The 19,473-nt window shown below is 41.5% G+C and overlaps 1 protein-coding gene across 3 annotated transcripts in view; it reads right to left on the reverse strand.

Annotated features, from left to right (window-relative positions):
* Window positions 1–19,473, reverse strand: part of LOC147031601 (receptor tyrosine-protein kinase erbB-4-like) — a 219,296-nt gene that overhangs the window by 20,335 nt on the left and 179,488 nt on the right. For all 3 annotated transcript variants that reach the window (XM_085865871.1, XM_085865887.1, XM_085865878.1), the window contains 4 exons: window positions 6,219–6,374; window positions 5,279–5,354; window positions 3,389–3,535; window positions 2,025–2,122 (listed from right to left, as the gene is read on the reverse strand). In XM_085865871.1, coding sequence (XP_085721997.1) covers window positions 2,025–2,122; window positions 3,389–3,535; window positions 5,279–5,354; window positions 6,219–6,374 — 477 coding nt within the window. The remainder of the gene's footprint in view (window positions 1–2,024; window positions 2,123–3,388; window positions 3,536–5,278; window positions 5,355–6,218; window positions 6,375–19,473) is intronic.

A 19,473-nucleotide genomic window follows, 5' to 3' on the forward strand; every position in this document is an offset into this window, starting at 1 on the left:
CAGCACACGTCGCTATACACTCCGGGAGGGGGGTTGGAGCGAGAGAAAGAGGAGAGGGGAGAGGAATTGGGGAATTGGTGGGGGGGGGGAGAGCATGAAAATTTAAAGAAATTACCGATTCTTATATCTAAGCGTATTTACGTATTTACTTTAAGCAAGCCAGGCTGTGATCCCTCCTTCTCCATATTTACAAACTGCCAAAGCATTAAACTTCACTTTTTCTGCTGTTTGGAGAATTATATTGAGTGAACAAAAGATTGAGGAATGTGACAAAAGTGTAAACTTCATCGAGTGCAACGAAAATAATAAACCAGCGGGATAAAAGGCTGCGGCTGGGTTCCCCGTGAGCAAATCTCCAGTTAAGATGGTAAAATAAATTCAATTAATGATCAAATTAAAAGAACTATTCACATAATGAGAGGATTAGAATGAGTCAAACAACGGGACAAATTAACTTCGAGTTCAAGAGAGAATTGGAAAATATTGTAATAATAGTTGAATTAATTTACTTGTTGAAAAATTCCCACTCAATTTTTGAGGCGTTGCTCTCATCTATCTCTATATCTATCTATCTATCTATCTATCTATCTATCTATCTATCTATCTATCTATCTATCTATCTATCTATCTATCTCTCTCTCTCTCTCTCTCTCTCTCTCTCTCTCTCTCTCTCTCTCTCTCTCTCTCTCTCTCTCTCTCTCTTTCTTTCTCTTTCTTTCTCTTTCCCTCTCTCTCTTTCTCTCTCTCTCTTTCTCTCTCTCTTTCTCTCTCTCTTTCTCTCTCTCTTTCTCTCTCTTTCTCTCTCTTTCTCTCTCTTTCTCTCTCTTTCTCTCTCTTTCTCTCTCTTTCTCTCTTTCTCTCTTTCTCTCTCTCTCTCTCTCTTTCTCTCTCTTTCTCTCTCTTTCTCTCTCTTTCTCTCTCTTTCTCTCTCTTTCTCTCTCTTTCTCTCTTTCTCTCTTTCTCTCTTTCTCTCTTTCTCTCTTTCTCTTTCTCTTTCTCTCTCTCTCTCTCCCCCACACCCCATCTTGCATCCCCTCCCTTCCGGAGTCTACAGTGACTTGTGTTGAGATGTCACTCTCTCCCTCTTCCTCGCTCTCTCCCCTTCCTCGTCCCCCCTCTTCATCACTTCCCACTCCTTTATCTACCCTCCCTCTCTCTCTCTCTCTCTCTCTCTCTCTCTCTCTCTCTCTCTCTCTCTCCCTCCCTCTCTCACTCCCATACCCCATCTTGCATACCCTCCCTTCCAGAGTCTACAGTGACTTGTGTTGAGATGTCACTCTCTCCCTCTTCCTCGCTCTCCACCCTTCCTCGCTCTCTCGCCTTCCTCGTCCCCACTCTTTGCTCCCCCACTCCTCATCTCTTCCCACTTCTTTATCTCCCCTCCCTCTCTCTATCCCTCTCTCACTCCCACACCCCATCTTGCATACCCTCCCTTCCAGAGTCTACAGTGACTTGTGTTGAGATGTCACTCTCTCCCTCTTCCTCGCTCTACACCCTTCCTCGCTCTCTCCCCTTCCTCGTCCCCCCTCTTTGCTCCCCCACTCCTCATCACTTCCCACTTCTTTACCTCCCCTCCCTCTCTCTCTCCCTCTCTCACTCCCACACCCCATCTTGCATACCCTCCCTTCCAGAGTCTACAGTGACTTGTGTTGAGATGTCACTCTCTTCCTCGCTCTCTCCCCTTCCTCATCCCCCCTCTTCGCTCCCCCACTCCTCATCACTTCCCACTCCTTTATCTCCCCTCCCTCTCTCTTTCTCTCACTCCCATCCTCCTTCTCGCACCCCCTCCCTCTTGGAGTGTATCGTGACGTGTGGTGAGGCATCACTCTTCCTCACTCCCCTTTTTCCTTTCCTGTTTTTTTTTTTTGCTTTCATGTAACGATTGGAACATCAGGAAAGAAAGATACCCTGTTTTATGAATCGTCTCAGTAATTTTTGTCCTGTATTTTGTAACGCACAAGCTCCGCTGGGAGCCTTACATACTGAAGAAGAATAGAAACTCATCTGGGCAGCCTACATCTCACCTTGATAACCAGGTATCTGAAGGGATCACGAGCCATCTTGGAGAAATCTGCAGCCAGCTCAGAGAACTTTGGTCGAGCATCAGCATCAATCATCCAACCTTTTTTTGGTATAAAAAAATAAATAGAGGAAAAACAGAAAAGGAAAGGTAATAAAGAAGCATTCATATTATTAGGATTGCCATGATGTTTGATGAGATAGACCACACTCTTTACATGGCGTTGGTACTGCTGAAGCAGATTTCTGGCAAGGGTTATTCTGGGTGGTTGCCATTGCCTTCCCAGCAATCAGTCAGCGCAGGAATTTGTAATTTGTCCATGGTGCCGGCAATAGCTCGCCTACTCTTTGTGGAAGACACTGTTGTGGGGGGGGGTCTTTAACGTCCACCAACTAATGCTGTCAGACGGGACTCCTGTTTAACATCCATCCAAGGGACGGCACAGACATTGTTGCCTCGCACTGCCTCCCAGGTGACAGCACACACAAAATAGCTGTCAAACACCAGCATGACAGTTTATATGTGGGCCGGGATTCCAACCCAGGATAGACAGTTCAAAGGCAAGTAGGTATATCTCTAGGCCAACCAACCAGCCAACCATGATGGCATGATGGAGTTACATGGCATTAAATATTACGCTGTTGCCATGTAGAGCGATGTGGGGTGCTTTCGGAAGTGACATATTGAGCAAATTTTTGTGGCAATACTATATTAGTTTACAAAAGAATGATACCAACCTTAAACCTTTATGCACATGAGAAGTATACTGTGATGCTGTCTTTCCATATATTATGGTTAATTTTCGATGTGAATATACACTTCAAGGAGCAGGGAAGAGGTTAACAATATATGACTGACATTAAAAGAATAATAAAGGTTTAATATTCCTTATTCCTTTCTTGTATTTTTATACTCGGCCACAGGTTTGCTGTTTATAACCCTTGTGTTATCAGATCTGGAATTCAGTCTGAAGTGTCACCTTGAATTGAGGTTGAAGCCATTACATGTTAAGGTGTGCGTACGTGCGTGCGTGTATTTTATCCTGATGGAAAGCCGAATATTTTATTTTGTTTTTAGTATTTGGGGAAGTGAAGATAAAAAGTAATTTTTTTTGAATAAGGAAATAACAATTTGATTTGCAAGTTATTCAAGTTGGGGCTCATGTTTTGTATATTTGGTCTCATTGTACTGTTACAACTTCTACAGTTGCGTAATTTTCGAATGTATTATTTCGTAATAGTTTTAAAGTATCTTCCAAGAATTTATACATGAAGACGTTTATAAAAGATTTTCGAAAGGAAAGGCCTTGTTATGGTGAAGAAATACAAAACACTATTTCGGAAGACAAAGCAGTCCTGCATGACATACATTTCACCATTATCATGTAGACATCGATGGTGCAGATTGGAGGCTGTGGCAGACGCTCCCCTTTCTCCAGGAGATCGGGAATGTCCCGTGCTGCAATTCCATCATAAGGTTTTCCTCCAAACGTCATAAGTTCCCACACCGTCACACCTTGAAGTCAAACACACGTAGTTGGCCCCTGTTTTATGATGACAACTTTGAAAAGAAAGACTGATCTTTTCTCAACAATATCATGCTATGGATCTAGGACTGCATCAAAGTTATTGACAAAAATGGAGGGGAGAAATACACTTGTGTCAAAAATGACATGCGAGGATCCATTTGCAGAAGCACGATACATTTTGTTGGCCATGGTCACATTGAAACTCATCACATTATTAGAGATAAGCACATTCAATTGTTTAACACATATTAATGTATAATTGTTGAAGTGAAGCTCTTTTAATATAGATTATTCCTGAAAAAAAATGTGTGGGGGAGCGGATGTGGGGGTGTGTATTATAAAATAGAGAGAAGAGAGCATCAACCAATGGGGTGAAAATTATTCAGCTGAGGCCGAGCGAAGCGAGATCGAGGCCCTTTAGTCTTGATACGTGAAACACCCCGCAACCCATGCCTACAGAAAACAGACTTTTTGGAACACCGGCTGCATTTTACATTCAATCATCATGTAACTTTGTTTAATAAAAATTATCTGTGGGTAGACACTCCGATGTTGAAAGTTTCATGCCAAATGCTCAAGCAGTTGTGGAGAAAATGAATGTAAAAGTGAATAAAAAAAAAAAATGAAAGCTTCAGCCAATGTTCCACAATATGGTCAATAATACCAGGTGGAGTTGACTCGACCTGTCATCCTTCCGAGGTCTGCAAAATGAGTGCCTGATATTGAGGTATCCTGTGCTGAGTGCCTGCTGGTATCCTGCAAAATGAGTGCCTGCTGGTATCCTGTGTCGGAGTGGCGACCTGTCCATGATTGTACCCAATAGCCGAGGAGACTGCTTTGGCAGCACCAACGCCCTGCGCAGAGTATGGCCCCGATGGATGGATGAATGGATGGTTGTGGACACCTATTGTATACATTTAAACTCAAATATTTACAGAGAACTCTCAGTTTGAGTACGTCCACTTCAAAGAAAGTCATTTTCGTCCGCATGACTGGCTTATTGATGTTCATTTTGATTTATTTAAGTGCCTTTGTCCTGTTTTATGTCCATGTGTGTATATTATTGTGCTGTACTTTACTTTATATTCACTATAACAATAACTTTACTGTAGTATTTATGGTTTTAACTTCTCCTTAATGACTATTTACATTGGTTTACCTCTTAATATGGTGTTATATATGTTGGTTTCAATCGAATTAAAGAATTTTCCAGTTTCAGCAACATTTCACTTTGAGATCAGGTTCCAGGAATATATCTCGTTCTCAAACCGGGACCATCTCTCGTATATTTCCAGCCTCTCAATACACCTTCCTCACCTCCCCCTAACCCATACTTCTTTTGAAACCTCTATTGAATAAAATGGATATAACTATTATACAGTATACAGGATGTGCCAAAACATAAAATAAAGCGATGACTTCATCATCAATAAGATGAGAAATGAAAGTTTACTTGGATCTGCAAAATTGCTGGACCCTCAGAAACTCATCATACAATTTTATTTTTTTTATCATTAATAAAAACACCACATTAGTCCCAGTAATGTCCCACAATCACAATTATTAGAAAAAAATGTTTGTTAACAGGGGCTCAGCTTAATTTTTTAAATCTCAAATAAGAATTTAAACATTTAATTCGTAAAGAATAAATAAATAAAGTGTTTGAAACATTAGATTGTAGTGCCATTTCAAGAACAATTCAAGACGTGTTTGAGCATTCAGGGACATACCGTAGCTCCAAATATCACTCTGATGGGTAAACTTGCGAAACTGTATCGACTCCAGTGACATCCATTTGATGGGCAGCTGAGAGTACAAACATGTATCAAGGCTTTCAGCCACATTGAAACGTAATCTGTATGTTAGTTGAGCAGAAAGTGTACATGATATTTCAAAAATTATTGGGCCCGATATGTTCTCGTGGATCAGGCATTGCATGGTGCAGGTATGCGCTCTACGGAGTGCCGTTCTAGTTTAATATATGTGTTTATATAAAATTTATATGTTCAACTTCTGGTGCAGTGCAGAGGTAGCACACTTTCGGCTGAGCTGTCTAGTGTGGGTTTGATCCCCGACACGACTATATACTGTCAGATTGCTGCTTCACAGGCAGAGCGTTGGACCACAAAGTACATTGTCCCTCGGTTTGATGTTAAACCAGGTGTTTGATGTCCCGTGGGCTGGCATTTGTTAGTGGTCATTAACGATCCCACTGTGTCTTTCACAAAGAGTAGGCGAGTTATCACCAACAGCCTGAATAAATTGTAAATTCCTGCCGACCGCAGCTCCAGGTGGCCAACCAGTTAGTGAAAGGAGTCAAAAACGTTCTCTGACCCCCCCCCCCGCCCCCCATTTAGGTAGGAATAATTGGGGCTGTTAAAGTAGTCGGACTTATGTGAAATTTACAAACTTTTTATCATCACATATATCATGTTTTTAATGTTACCATTTTACCTGGGTAAATATTTTCTGATTTCAATATTTCCTAATCTTCACATGACAGTCTATTGTTTCAAGAGAGTTACATTGTATGTGCAGCTGTAAGTGTAAAATATCTGAAGAGAACTAATAAAACAATCTTAGCCATGAATATTGGCTGGATCAGGTTGGACTATGCACATTTGTGCCCACTGAATACATGTCAGATTATGATTATTCCCAAACAGTTACCTTTCCTCCTTCAGCCAAATATTCTTGCTCGTGGATGTCAAGGAGACGAGCAAGTCCAAAGTCTGTGATCTTCACGTGGTTAGGAGCTTTGACGAGGACATTTCTCGCTGCCAGGTCACGGTGTACCAGTCTACGCTCTTCCAGGTACAACATTCCCTGATCAGACACACAAAAAACACACACACATCATGAAGGACATAAACTTATCATGATGTTCTAAATTGTTCAGTGCTTCTCTCAAATAATACTTGTGGTTCCAATTTGTCATCATTATCAATGTAACATACTCCGGGTGGTTTGCTTTTGCTTTCCTGGGCAGTCAGTCAGGGTATGTATTTGTAATGTGTTCAGGGTGCTGCTGATAACTCGTCTACTCTTAATGTGGGTCACTGTTGGGATCTTTAATCTCGGCCAACTAACGCTGGTAGACAGGATGCCCAGTTTAACGTCCGTCCTAGGAATGGTGCGCACATTGATGGCTCTCCCTACCTGCAAAACACCAGAATAACAGTTTATAGCTGGATCCAGCTTCGAATCCTGGCTGGACAGCTGATCATGATCTCCATGGCGCAATCAGTGATCTAGTTTTGCTGTTAACCAAAAGATTCGTGGTTCGAGCCAACTGAAAGGTGATGATTTAATTTGTCAGACTTAGTGGTTTTATGGTTAGAGCCTCACTCCGAGTCTTCGAGGTCGGCGGTTCGAACCCTGGACGTATCATACAAAAGACTTAAAAACTTGGTATGTACTGCTTCCTTGCTTGATGCTGATCAGTATTTACAAAGGAAAGATTACGGACAAACAAATATATGTTGGCAATCATATATGTTGTTAGTTGGGACTACGTAAAGAATGTGCCTCATGGCCTCTTCCTGTGTTGAAGTTCCTTGAAAGGGAACTCACAATAAAATAAAAAATAAGAGGCATGTATGCCGACATCTCGGTCATCCTGCCAGCCCGAGATTTGTACATCTATACGTTAAGAGAACTGTTTTTCTGTTATCCTTTTTTCTCAGAGATGGCTGAACGGATCTTCGTCAAACTTTCAGAGGTTCATCAATGAGTGCCGGGGAGTGTTTCAGACCAAAAAAAAAGGAGTGGGGGGATTTTTTTTCTTCTTTTAATCACTATCATGGGTGTAGAGAAATGTGTAGGGACCCCATTCCTTCATGGGTGTAGGGAAGTGTTTAAGGCCCCACACTAAAAATAAACCTGGCAACACCGGGTACCCCTTGCTAGTGATTTATAATGTTTGAAAATGTAAATGCATGTTTCATGAAACTGATATACCAGGGGCATTCAAAAAGTTATATGAACAAAAGAGAACATTCTAATTAATGGCAACTTTTTTATTTTTAATACATAGCTATATTTGTTGAGTAAGAAATAATATTTCTTGACTAATAAAATATACTGTACTCAAATATTGTAAATTGAAAAAAAAAATTCAATTCTGGTGAAATTACCTAAAATAAAGGATCACTGCTCATCTCCAATAATTATTCGTTCCTCTTTTCTCCTGCCTATGGAACCATCTTCTACATTCTCTTCAATCTCAATCTTGTCCACTTTATGTGTCCTCTATTTCCTGCACCCCATTCTTCCATACACCCATTGTTTGTCCGCCTCCCTCTGTCTTGGCCTTCCACTCTGCTGTCTGTGTCCCCCCCCCTCTCTCTATTCTTCCTTTTGCATCCTGGCATGTCCTGATCCATTCAGTGTACTCACTCTTCCAGTTAGTCTCAACTATGTAAAGGCCCGGTCACACCTTGACGTTTTAGCCAACGTATGCCGATTTTTGAATTTTTTTTCTAAAACGCTGGCACACGTTGAATACGTTATGGGTAAGTTTTGATAACATTGAGAGCACGCTGAAAAACACTGCCATACGTCGTTGTACGTTGGCTTTAAACGTTGTACTTTTTGGTTGTTCTCAAATTTTTTCATGCTTGAAATTTCACGACGTATGCCGGCGTATGACTCACACGTTCCGCGACGCTGGCCACAAGTTGTATGCACGGTCTGCGATCGTTGACAGACGTCAACACATGCTACTTGTAAGTTAATCATAAGTTGAGACACGCCGAGGTAATGTTTAGCGTACCCGAAACTTATTTCTAACCTATGATTAACGTGTTGTTGGCACGTTACGCGATCGTTGCCACACATCGACAGACGTTACTTTTAAGTTACTCATAGGCTGAAAGACGTCGGTATAATGGATCGTCCTTGCGTCAGCGTCCACGGCCACGGCCAGGACACTTATTTGCAGCATTCTTCAAACTTTTCTTCGGCATGACGAGGATGTTCACACTTAGATGTCTAGCTTGGCTATGATTCCAATTGTCCATCGGCAGCGTCTATTTAAAATAGTCGAGTTTGAGCGTTTTAACACGTTCAGAAGAAACGCTTCAAATTTCCAAACCCCAGCGTCAAAAAACAAAGGCGAGTGACAGCAATTTAAATCGTTCATTGTAAACAATGAAAATAGCTGAGTGGTACCGTTTAAAAGTCGTTGAGTGTAAAAAAAAATCCAATTGTTGAGCGCAAGCGTCTACTTTCAATAGTGGAGATGCAGCCATTTAAATCGTTGAGTGGCAGCCTATGAATAGCAAACCCTACGTCACCGGCAAGGATAAACTGCCGCACGATATGGATAAGTTAGGCTATCGTTGGGCATAGTTTGTGAACGCCGGCTTCACGATAATTATTCGTTGGTATATCATTCGTTGGTATATCATTCGTAGTTTGTGAACGCCGGCTTCACGATAATTATTCGTTGGTAATCAAAGCGCTCTATGCACATTATTAGTTCGTTGTGCATTTGTCCAACCCGTTATGAATAGACCTAAATCGTAAAAACAAGCTATAGCTCATTGTTGAAAAAGCCCCATAAAAAATTAGCCGCAAAGAACTTTGAACAATGGTGAAAAGATGTCTCCTACCCGTGGACACGTGGACGCAAGGACGATACATGATAACCCACACCCTCCCCCTCACACTCACCAACTACTGCCAACATGAACAAACTACTACTAATACTAATACTAATACTGATACTGATACTGATACTGTTACTGCTGACATGGACATCGACTCAAAAAGGACTCGAAAACACTGTTGGGTTCCCCTTTTATGAGCAGCATTTTTATATACCAATTCCCAAAACCGCTGGGAACATGTCGATGTGTGTTGGGACTACGTAAAGAATTGGTTCAAAGCACATCAAACATAAGTTAGAAATAAGTTTCGCGTACAAAAGACATTACCGCGACGTGTTTCGACTTATGAGTAGCTTATAAGTAGCCTTTGTGGACGTGTGTAAGCGTCCACATATCCTGTGTAAAACTTATCCCCATCGCATGCGGAACGTGTGTCATACGCCGAGTACGTCGTAAAATTTTGAACATGTTTAAAATTTCTGGACGTACTCTACTTACTACGACGTATGATAGCGTACTTTAGCGTTCTACTCACGTATACCAAACTTACTCATACCGTATTTGACGTGCCCTAATGTTTTAGACACATTTTTCTTAGGTCGGCATACGCTGGCAAGATCGCCAAGGTATGACCGTGATGTTGACACTTCCATTTCTACGGCAGTTATGATTCGAATCGTTGTGCGTCAGCCTTTTAATAGGCTACGTCACGACATCGTCGGCGATGCGTGCAACGCGCTATGCCTAAGTTAGACTATCGTTGGGCATCGGTTGTGTAGGCCGACAACAGGTTCAGCATTCGTTGGTATAAGTTATCTATAACACAACGAAACGTTCTGTGTCCATTACCAATGCGTTATACATAAGACCAAGTCGCTATGAATACGTCCGAATCCTTAAAAAAATATATCAAAAGTTCAACGTAAGCCAGCATTTTACATACATTTTAATACATTACCATCGCTGGCTAAAACGTCAAGGTGTGACCGGGCCTTAAACAAAAAATAATCTCTTGCACTATAGTGAGCATCTTATTCAAATAAGTTTTTGAACGTTCCACATATTCTGCACAAATGTTTTATCAAAACCACTTTTCCCCATTGGTAGGGTTTGAGATTATTTTTTTTAAAGGAATTAAAAGTTGGTGTACTTTCTCTTAAAAGTTGGAATATAACTAGTTTTGTTTAAAAATCCTTCAGAATTTTTGAAGTTTACCTTTGTTTACTCCAGAATGCTGCACTCCACAAACATGGCATTCAAACTTGTTTTTGCTGGGAGGTGTACGTTTGGTTCATGAGTTGACAAAAACTGGATTACAGGGCAAGGCCGATCAACAGAAAATCCTGAGAATGAACAATAACTTGTCTGATGGATACCATCACGACCCCATTAAATGCAATTCGCTTTGCCTTGCAATTCACTTAACCTATTGATGCTCAGAGAGTGGTTATGTTTCAAGGTTAATGAAGGCCCTATTAAAATTTATTTTAAATGGGAAATTGGATTTGGCTAACGGATACGTTGTAATGTTCACGTCATGGTGCAGAATTTCAGAGGATGAAATTTTTCAGTGGGGACATCAACACAACTGCCCCATATGCATTTGCATTCAACCTCGGCAAATGAGCTTATTATGCTGGACAGGTATTTGTGATTAATGAGCAGGTCTTCATTTTTAAAAGTTCTCATGCACTTGTAAATGATGATCATCCAAAGGTATATATTTTTATTAATTCCAATTCAACTATTTTATGCTGAAAGCCAAGTTGAAAAATACATATTCAGTCTTATTTAAAAGTATAATGCCAATACAACCTTGATTAATACAGTGGTATTAATACAACTAGCATAACCCGCACTCTGCGCGACATGTTGGGGTGGGTGTGTTTGAGAAAGGAACTGATGCAGAGTATCAGTAGTAATTTTACTTTAATGCAGTAAGTGGAATACGATTTCACTGTTTCAGAACCATTTTATTTACTTTTTTTTGTACCATGCACCTCATATGGTCTTTGAGATAATGTAAGCCGAATATCACGTTACTCGAGCACATAACAAAGTCGAAGATAGCATGACACGAAACCACAAACTCGGAAATAATATATAAGATGTATACAAAAACACCATCAAACAAGAAAAAGAGCAATCACAAATTGCAGGCCCTTGCTAGGACTTGTTTTGTGCCGTGTGTGTGTGTGTGTGTGTGTGTGTGTGTGTGTGTGTGTGTGTGTGTATGTGTGTGTGTGTGTGTATGTATGTGTGGTGTATTTTATGTGGAGTTTGTCAACTAGTGTGTTACATAATTAATAAGAGACATAACTAGAACTGCCACTTTATAACTGCTGGCAGTGATGACCAGGTACCAAGACGTCCCGCTTTGATTGGACACCTGCCCCTGACCCATGACGTTTATTGTTATTCAATTGAATTTCGAATGGGATTAGAATAAAGGAAATTAAAATCAAATGGAAGACCAAATAGGTATAGTCCTGCATTGGAGTAATCAGAAGGAACCCAAGCAAGCAAAGAGCAAAGATGGAATCATCAGGAGGAACCTGGATAGGATTCACATTTCAGATGCTACTCCTCTACCCTCAAACCCATCTAGACACAGCCAAGTGGGCCTTATTCAAATAAAAAGAAGAAAAAATAAACCAATGTCACCCGCAGGGTGACCCGTATCTTGCCAAAAGGTGACCACGTGTGACTTCTTTAAGGTCACACTGAGGTGAACAGAGCTGCTATCCACCAGGAGCGACTCCTTGAGGAATATCTGCCTACGAGAGATTCCGATGAGAATCGTTCTACAGAGTAACCGTGAAAAATATGTTTGCCTCATAACGTCACCAAATGACGTCATAATGTCTCAAGCTTGACATATCGAGAAAGCACTCATCGAGGTGTTCAATTTGAGGTACTACACGATATGGTTCCTAAAACTTGAAAATTTGACCTTGGGGTCAAATATGCTTGACCTCAGGCGCTAACCATGAAGGTGAAGGCCAATCGCCACCAAAAACTAATCAGCTGAGCGCCAGACCATATACTATATTCCGTAAGGTTTGGAGACGATTAGATTAAAATTACTCAAAAAATAAGGGTTTCGTCGACTCCCCTGATTTGCGACAAAGTGACCTTGACCTTTGACCTTGACCTTCAAAATTTTATGCGCTGAAAGGGACCTCTATCGGCCTCTGATATGCGAAGTTACAAAATTTCCAATGATAACTGTGCTCTGCAGAGTGATTTATACGTGATTACAGACAAAAAAAAAACAAAAAAAAAACATATGAAGGTCAAGGCCAATCGCCACCAAAAATTAATCATCTGAGCGCCAGACCATGAACTATATTCCCATGAAGTTTGAAGACGATCCGATCAAAATTACTCAAAAAATAAGGGTTTCGTCGACTCCCCTGATATACGACAAAGTGACCTTGACCTTTGACCTTCACCTTCAAAATCTTATGCGCTGAAAGGGACCTCTATAGGCCTCTGATATGCGAAGTTACAAAAATTTCCAATGATAACTGTGCTCTGCAGAATTTTTTATACGTGATTACAGACAAAAAAAAATAAAATAAAACAAAAACATACAAGCTGACTAACATATCTTGCAAAAACTTGGTTTTGGCAAGATAAAAAAAACAAAAAACATACAAGCTGACTAACATATCTTGCAAAAACTTCGTTTTGGCAATATAAAAAAAAGAAGCCAGATTCAAAAAAATTAAACAATGTTGGCTGCCATACCATGCATCCAATCAGGTTGAAATTTAAAACATTTATTCCCATCACTGCCAGATCAAACTTTGGAGTTTCACGTCGATTTTTTTTTCCGTTCAAGAGAAAGAATTTTTCTTTAAGATTTTTACCCAATCCAATATGGCTGCCAGACCATGCGACTTTTCAATTATTTGTGAATACCTTGATATCCCCAAGGCTTGGGGAACATTTTGTAAAGTTTCCCCTCTATCTGTCCAGCCTTTCTGGAGAAGATTTTTGTTTATAGGTTTTCGGGTAAATCCAATATGGCTGCCAAACCATGTGACCAATGACATCATATGTGTGAACCATTTGTTCCTCATGAATCAGTGGTCATACTTGTAAAGTTACACCTCAATCTGTTCAGCCATTTCAGAGAAGAGGATTTTCGAAGGTTAAAAAACCCGAATATGGCTGCTGAATTATGTGACCAAATGACATCATCAAATATTTTTCTGTGGACTATTTTATCCCAAGATGACCCTCAAAAATTTTCATACTGATCAGATGTAGCGTTCTACATTTGCAATTATGACATCATTGTTATGATGATGATATGCTAGGTGGTCATATTTGAGCCACAGTTGAATATTTAATCAATAGTCAATAGTTGTGTATTAATCAGCTGTCAGGATTCAAACCTTGCTTTAAAATGTTGCTTTAAATGTTCCATGTTGCCCAACTGTTTTTGGACAGCCTTTATCACCCTTCCTGTTTTTCTGCGGCTGCGTGCCCTTGGAGGGAACTGTTCCTTCAGTGTATGCTGCCCACACATTCCTATTCTTAGTCATCACTCGAGTTTCGCCTTTGTTATCAGCATGTGCCAGTGTAGGAGTGTAGGAGGCTTGGAAAGTCGTTAGTTTGCAAGATAAACTGTTGGGTTGCATATCTGAGAATTGTGTAGGAGGCTTGGAAACTGTTGGGTTGCATATCTGAGAATTGACCGATTCAATTTCCCCAAGGGCCCCGAGGGAGGGGGGGGGGAAGAAGCCCACTGCCACATTTATTTCTTTATTTCTTTATCCCTTAGCACACACTTTTAGTCCACAGCCTGTTCTGCTTTTGTGTGATTATATATATATGATGGTTTTGAAGCATAATCTCAATGTGATTCGGAGGCGCCTGACTGAAGGGTCATTGAGTCACATTCTGCATGCGTGTGGTCTTCAGAAATAAAACGTGTAATTTGAGGATCCTCATCTGACTCTGTCATCTTACCCGGCTGGGTGGAGAGTCATATCAATTGGTGACGAGGATGGGATTCGACTGATGCTGGCGGTGCGAACGATTGGGACTCCGCTTGGTGTACAGCGATCGCAAGGGTTCAGCTAAAAGGTACGTGACGATCGCACGTAGGGCACCTAAAATGGGGAGCCCAGTTAGACGAGCGCTGCACACTTGGTGGGCAGCGCCCCGCCGGATGCAGCTCCAGGATCTGCTCGAATCAAGAACTGTAACGGTAAAAATATATGAGGTGATTCGAATGCGGTTTGCCCGAAGAGCACAAGGGGGGGGGGGGCTGGCAGGCAGTGTTGTTGGAACCTGGAAGGGTAGGGGATAAAGGTATCCGTGTGAAATAAGGAGGGAACAGGTTGGAATCCTGTACCATAGAGAGGGAAGGTTGGAGGCCTTCATTGGGATTTGAGGCTTAAGGCGGTTGTTTGAAAGGGATTTCGGTCCCGACGTAAAAGGAGAAGCGATTTGCAACTATTAGGCAGTTGATAAGATGTGAACAAAAGATGGGGAATAAATCTTCAAAGAACGAGAAGATACCAAAAGGAACAACATTGAAAGTTATCAGTGACAAATATGGAATCGATAACGTGAAGGGAATACAGGACTGGGTGAAGTGGACCGCGGGGAGAAAAGATCCCTTTCCGCTGACTGGATCCTTAGATCCAAAGATATTGAACACAGTGAGTAATGCGCTGACAGAGGGCAAAGCAGGAGGCCCGAAACAAAGTGGACAACACTGGAAAGTGTTGGCCGCGTGGCTAACGGAGTCGCAAGTCGAGACAGAGCATAGGCGACTCGGACTAGAAGGGACTGTGAACCAATGGAAAATGCAAGACGAAGAATGACAAGGGAAACTAAAACAAGCGCTACACCAGCTAACGGAAGTTAAAATACAGGGAGAGGACAAACAGAAGGAACTAGAACAAGCACTAGCGCAGCTGACGGAGGTCAAGATACAGAGTGAGGAGAGACAGGAGAAGTTGAAGCAAGCGTTAGCACAGATAGCGGAAATCAACAACGACATAGACCGAAAGACGACAACACGACTTGGGACGAAAAAAGGAATTTACCCCGTCTTAGGGGTGGACGGAGCAAGAGGAGGGACCAACATTCACCAGTTCCCCATGATGCGAGTGGCAGGGGGAGGTTGGGTTTGGAGATCATGGACCCCACAAGAGATTAGGGGAGTAAAAGCGAGCATGGAAGAATGCAAAAAGAAAAACCCGAGAAGGGCAATTCAGATATTACACGACCAGATAAAAATGCAGGACGCAACCAGGACGGACATAGGGTTTATCTGCACTGCTGTGCTGCCCAGTGCGGTTTGGAGCCCGCGTTCGGCAGAATGGGGCATCAAACGAGAAGGAGAGGAAGATACCACTTTAAACCGATATTACCCAGAGGGAGACGACCGAGACGCACAGGCAGTGTACAGGGGTAGGGTACAAGCCCTGATGGAAGAACTTGCGACAGAGATGGCCCCAAGGGTAATGGATTGGCAGGCAATACAGGATGTTACACAGAATCCCAAGGAATCACCTGCGGAGTACAAAGCACGACTGTATGAACAGATCGAGCTGCACTCGGGATTTAATAACACTTGTCACTTGGGGAGTTGTTAAAGCTTTTTGGTGCACAATTGTTTGACTTTGGTATAATGGTTCTCAAAAGACATGAAAATAACTTCATATTATTAAGAATAATATTAATTGAGGCTTTTTAAGGGCAGTGGAACTTAAAATTTGTTACAAGCTGCTTCGAACACTGGTGCACTAAATTGTTGTTATTTTCTAAAATAAGGGTGATGTACAATGCTGTGATGTCCACATACAATTTGTGTGGAAAGAATGGGAAGACACCTTTCCGGAACCTGATTTTTATAAAGTTGTCAGAGGTAATGAATTCTGCTAAATGACAGTTTATAATGTGCATGACTTGAGCGTAATTGACATTGCAAGTCTTGTTTGAGATCATAAAGCCAAATATATACGAAGTGGAAATTCTTATTATTTTTCAGACAGTACCATGGCCAGTCAGCCGACAGCAACGGAGGCGGCTGTGGACACTGCCATATCACAACATTTGAAATATGCCCTTGATCGGCGTTGAGTTGCGGGCAGGAGCAAGCCCTCATCTATCTATAATTCCAGCAATGTGTGTGTGTCTGTCTGTCTGTGTGTCTGTCTGTGGCCGCTGTTTCTCGACAACCACTGGTCCGATCTAATTGAAACTTGCCAGCTATATTGCTGGGGACCTGGGTGTGTGCCTTTTCAAGGTTTGATATTAATCGGACAAGTGCTTCCCAAGTTATGGCCATTTATTTACCAAACCAACTGCATCGGCGGGGCCGATGGGGAAGAGATCCTCAGCCGCGTTCCCCATTACGGGTTACAACGTACGGACTTCCGGATAGTGATGACTTACTGTATTCTCATAATTTCTCGATTTCTTATGCGCATTTATAGATAAACACAATGCTCCAATCCAGTCATCGTTTATAAGAGCAAAGGAACGGCCTGTGTGGTTGTTTGAAAGTTTTTTTTTGCACGTACGGCCATGCACGTACGGGCGGGCACGTACTAGTGTAATAATAACGAGTAACAGCAACACGCTGTGCCAGCCATCCACGTCCTTGATTATTAAGAATCTGCAGCATAGTTAATTGTAATGTTGTATGTTGGAAACCCAGCGTAAGTTTACATTGTGAAAATATTTACATGTACTTTTATGCAAAATGAAGTTATTTTCTTTTCTTGTGAAATTAAGATTGAAAACACCCAACAAATTAATTTTTTGTGCTTTGGAATTATTTATGTGAGATGCATTCAAAATTGTGTTTTCATACTTAATGATGTTAGATTTATATTTTTTCTTTGTATGAATACACACGCATAGATATATGTTTGGTCTCATTGATTTGCCTGATTGCAATTCAGTTTTATATAATTTTATGCACTGTTCATATCATGTCAAGTATCATCTGTTTAAGTCTTTTTGCACCTCATTCTATTGATGCCTGCTGTGGGACATAACAAGGAAAAATATTTCTAAGTTATATATATCATGGAGAAATTCAATCAGAAAGGTGTGTGACTTCCCAAGTCAGACTCATATTGTACTCTTTTACCAGTCATTGCTGAATTTCTACCGATTGAATGTCAACTATTATGTCGTATAGCAAAATTTATATGTGGTTCTTCATATTCTCGTAATTCTTACTTGAGGTTGCTTAAATATGAATCTTGTAACAATGGGTAGTATGTCATCAGTAGCTAAAACTTTTAATTACATTTTATATTTACTGCAAGTTATCTGTCAATAGCTTTTATGCTCCTAATGCCCATAATGTATGCAAGGATAGAATTATCAGCAGTTTTACTAACTCTTCTCTCTCTATCGAGTGCAGCCTGTGGCTGCTGGTTGCATCATTGGTTGGGACGTGGCTATTCCGCTGATGCAGTGTCCCCCTTACCAGTACACTGGTACTCATTTTGCCAACCTCGGAAGGATGACAGGCTGAGTCAACCGCCTGGTGTATTTTAATTCAGCAGCCAACAGGGCTTGAACTCAGGACCCGAGGATCCCTAGCCACCACCCTAACCACTAAGCCAACACCAGGCTTGAGTTTTACTAACACTGCATGATGATGTTGTTGTACTTAAAGGTGCCTTTGTGCAGTCAATTATATTTGAGAGAGAAGCTCCACAGTTCCTCTCTGGAGAAGAACTTTCTGAATTTGAATTGTTAACTGTGCTTTGCACAAAGTGAATTTGTCAAAAAGGTATTTACGACTTTTACCCATGTGGTATTTCTTTTTATTCCCCATTTTTAGTATATGTTTCTCAATTGCAATGGTATCTACTTTTATTTATTGTACGTTTGTATTTGAGTGTGCTTTTTTGGTACAAATAAAGATATTATTATTGTTAATACTGCTTGTATATTTTTGCCGCAATCATGCTCTGCATGATACGTGATAATAAAAGATTATGAATTACAGTTGTTTTCAAGTTGTGGTCATTATGTGTTACTGTGCAACATATAATGATGTTGCAATACAAAACTTCAATGTTTTGATAATGGCACCGGTAGAACAGCGGTGCTCTGCTGGCCCCAGACCTACGGGTCGATGGCTCCATCAAGCTGGAAGCTGAAGGGTGTCATGCTCTGCAATGTTCGTTTCTTTGGCGTGCAAAGAAAAGGGTAAAAACAAAAACTCCATTTTATGAACGTTGTGATAAAGTTGAAAAATAACGTCATGCTTCAACGTTGTGACAACGTTGAAATCTTACGTCAAGGGTGTTGCAAATACAACTTCCCACTGACCCAATTCTGACGTCAGGATACAACCAGAACACGACGCTGCAACAACGTTGTGTGCCTGCTGGGACCATTAACCTTCTTCAATCATATAACCGGACCAGTGGAAGGACTCGAAGCTAAGACCTCAGCCCATGGTGACACACAACGGGTCTATGCAGAGAAAATCCGAGTGCCAATGTAATGGTGGTGCCATCTCCCCTCTGGGTAGAAAACACCAGGGGAGCGGTCTGTTTTACAGGACAGGGAGCAAACAGCATGGGGAAGTCAGAGTGCGAGATTCAGCTTCCCCTCACGAAATTGGCTGACCAGGAAGTCATCGCTGTTAACCCAGACACCCAAGTAGAGGAGCAAGTAACATTCACAATAAAAGCAGCCTTACATCATGACAATGGAATGATCCCGCCAAAAAGGCATTCACTTAGTCTGCGGGGACAAAGCTTACCCCTACCTACCAAAAGGGTGGGAAGGGAGCTGTTATTTAGCTTCAGTGTTTCTGGATAGCAGGATTAAAACCACCTTTCACCAAACCACCTCACAATCACGGTACCGACGCAGCGCGTCAGGAACGATGGACCCAGAGGGATGGGCCGGTGTATCAATGTGCTTAGGAGTTATCAAAGGAACCTGGTGGGAGAAAGCTATTGGCCTTTTCATACCACACGTCAGTACTACTATTAATAGCATTAGGATAGATGAGCTTTCGCAAGTTTTGGAATATTTAGGTAATGCAACCAAGGCTTACTGTACGGAATTAACAGATATGTTAGTATCAATGCGCGCTATGGTAATGCAGAACAGAGTAGCTCTAGACATGCTTCTGGCAGAACAAGGAGGGGTATGCGGGATGATTGAAGGAGAATGTTGTGTCTGGATTCCGGACCCTAAGGACAAAAGTAATCGTGCGGTGGCCCGAATTAAAAAAGTGGTAGAAGTTCTCACTAGCAATCAAGTGGAACGTGAGGAAGGTTACGCATGGTGGAAGTCGATCT

The sequence above is a fragment of the Eptatretus burgeri genome, chromosome 2 (assembly GCF_056783735.1).
Source record: "Eptatretus burgeri isolate ZD-2024b chromosome 2, Ebu_testis_v1, whole genome shotgun sequence".
In the NCBI taxonomy this organism is placed as follows: Eukaryota; Metazoa; Chordata; class Myxini; order Myxiniformes; family Myxinidae; genus Eptatretus; species Eptatretus burgeri.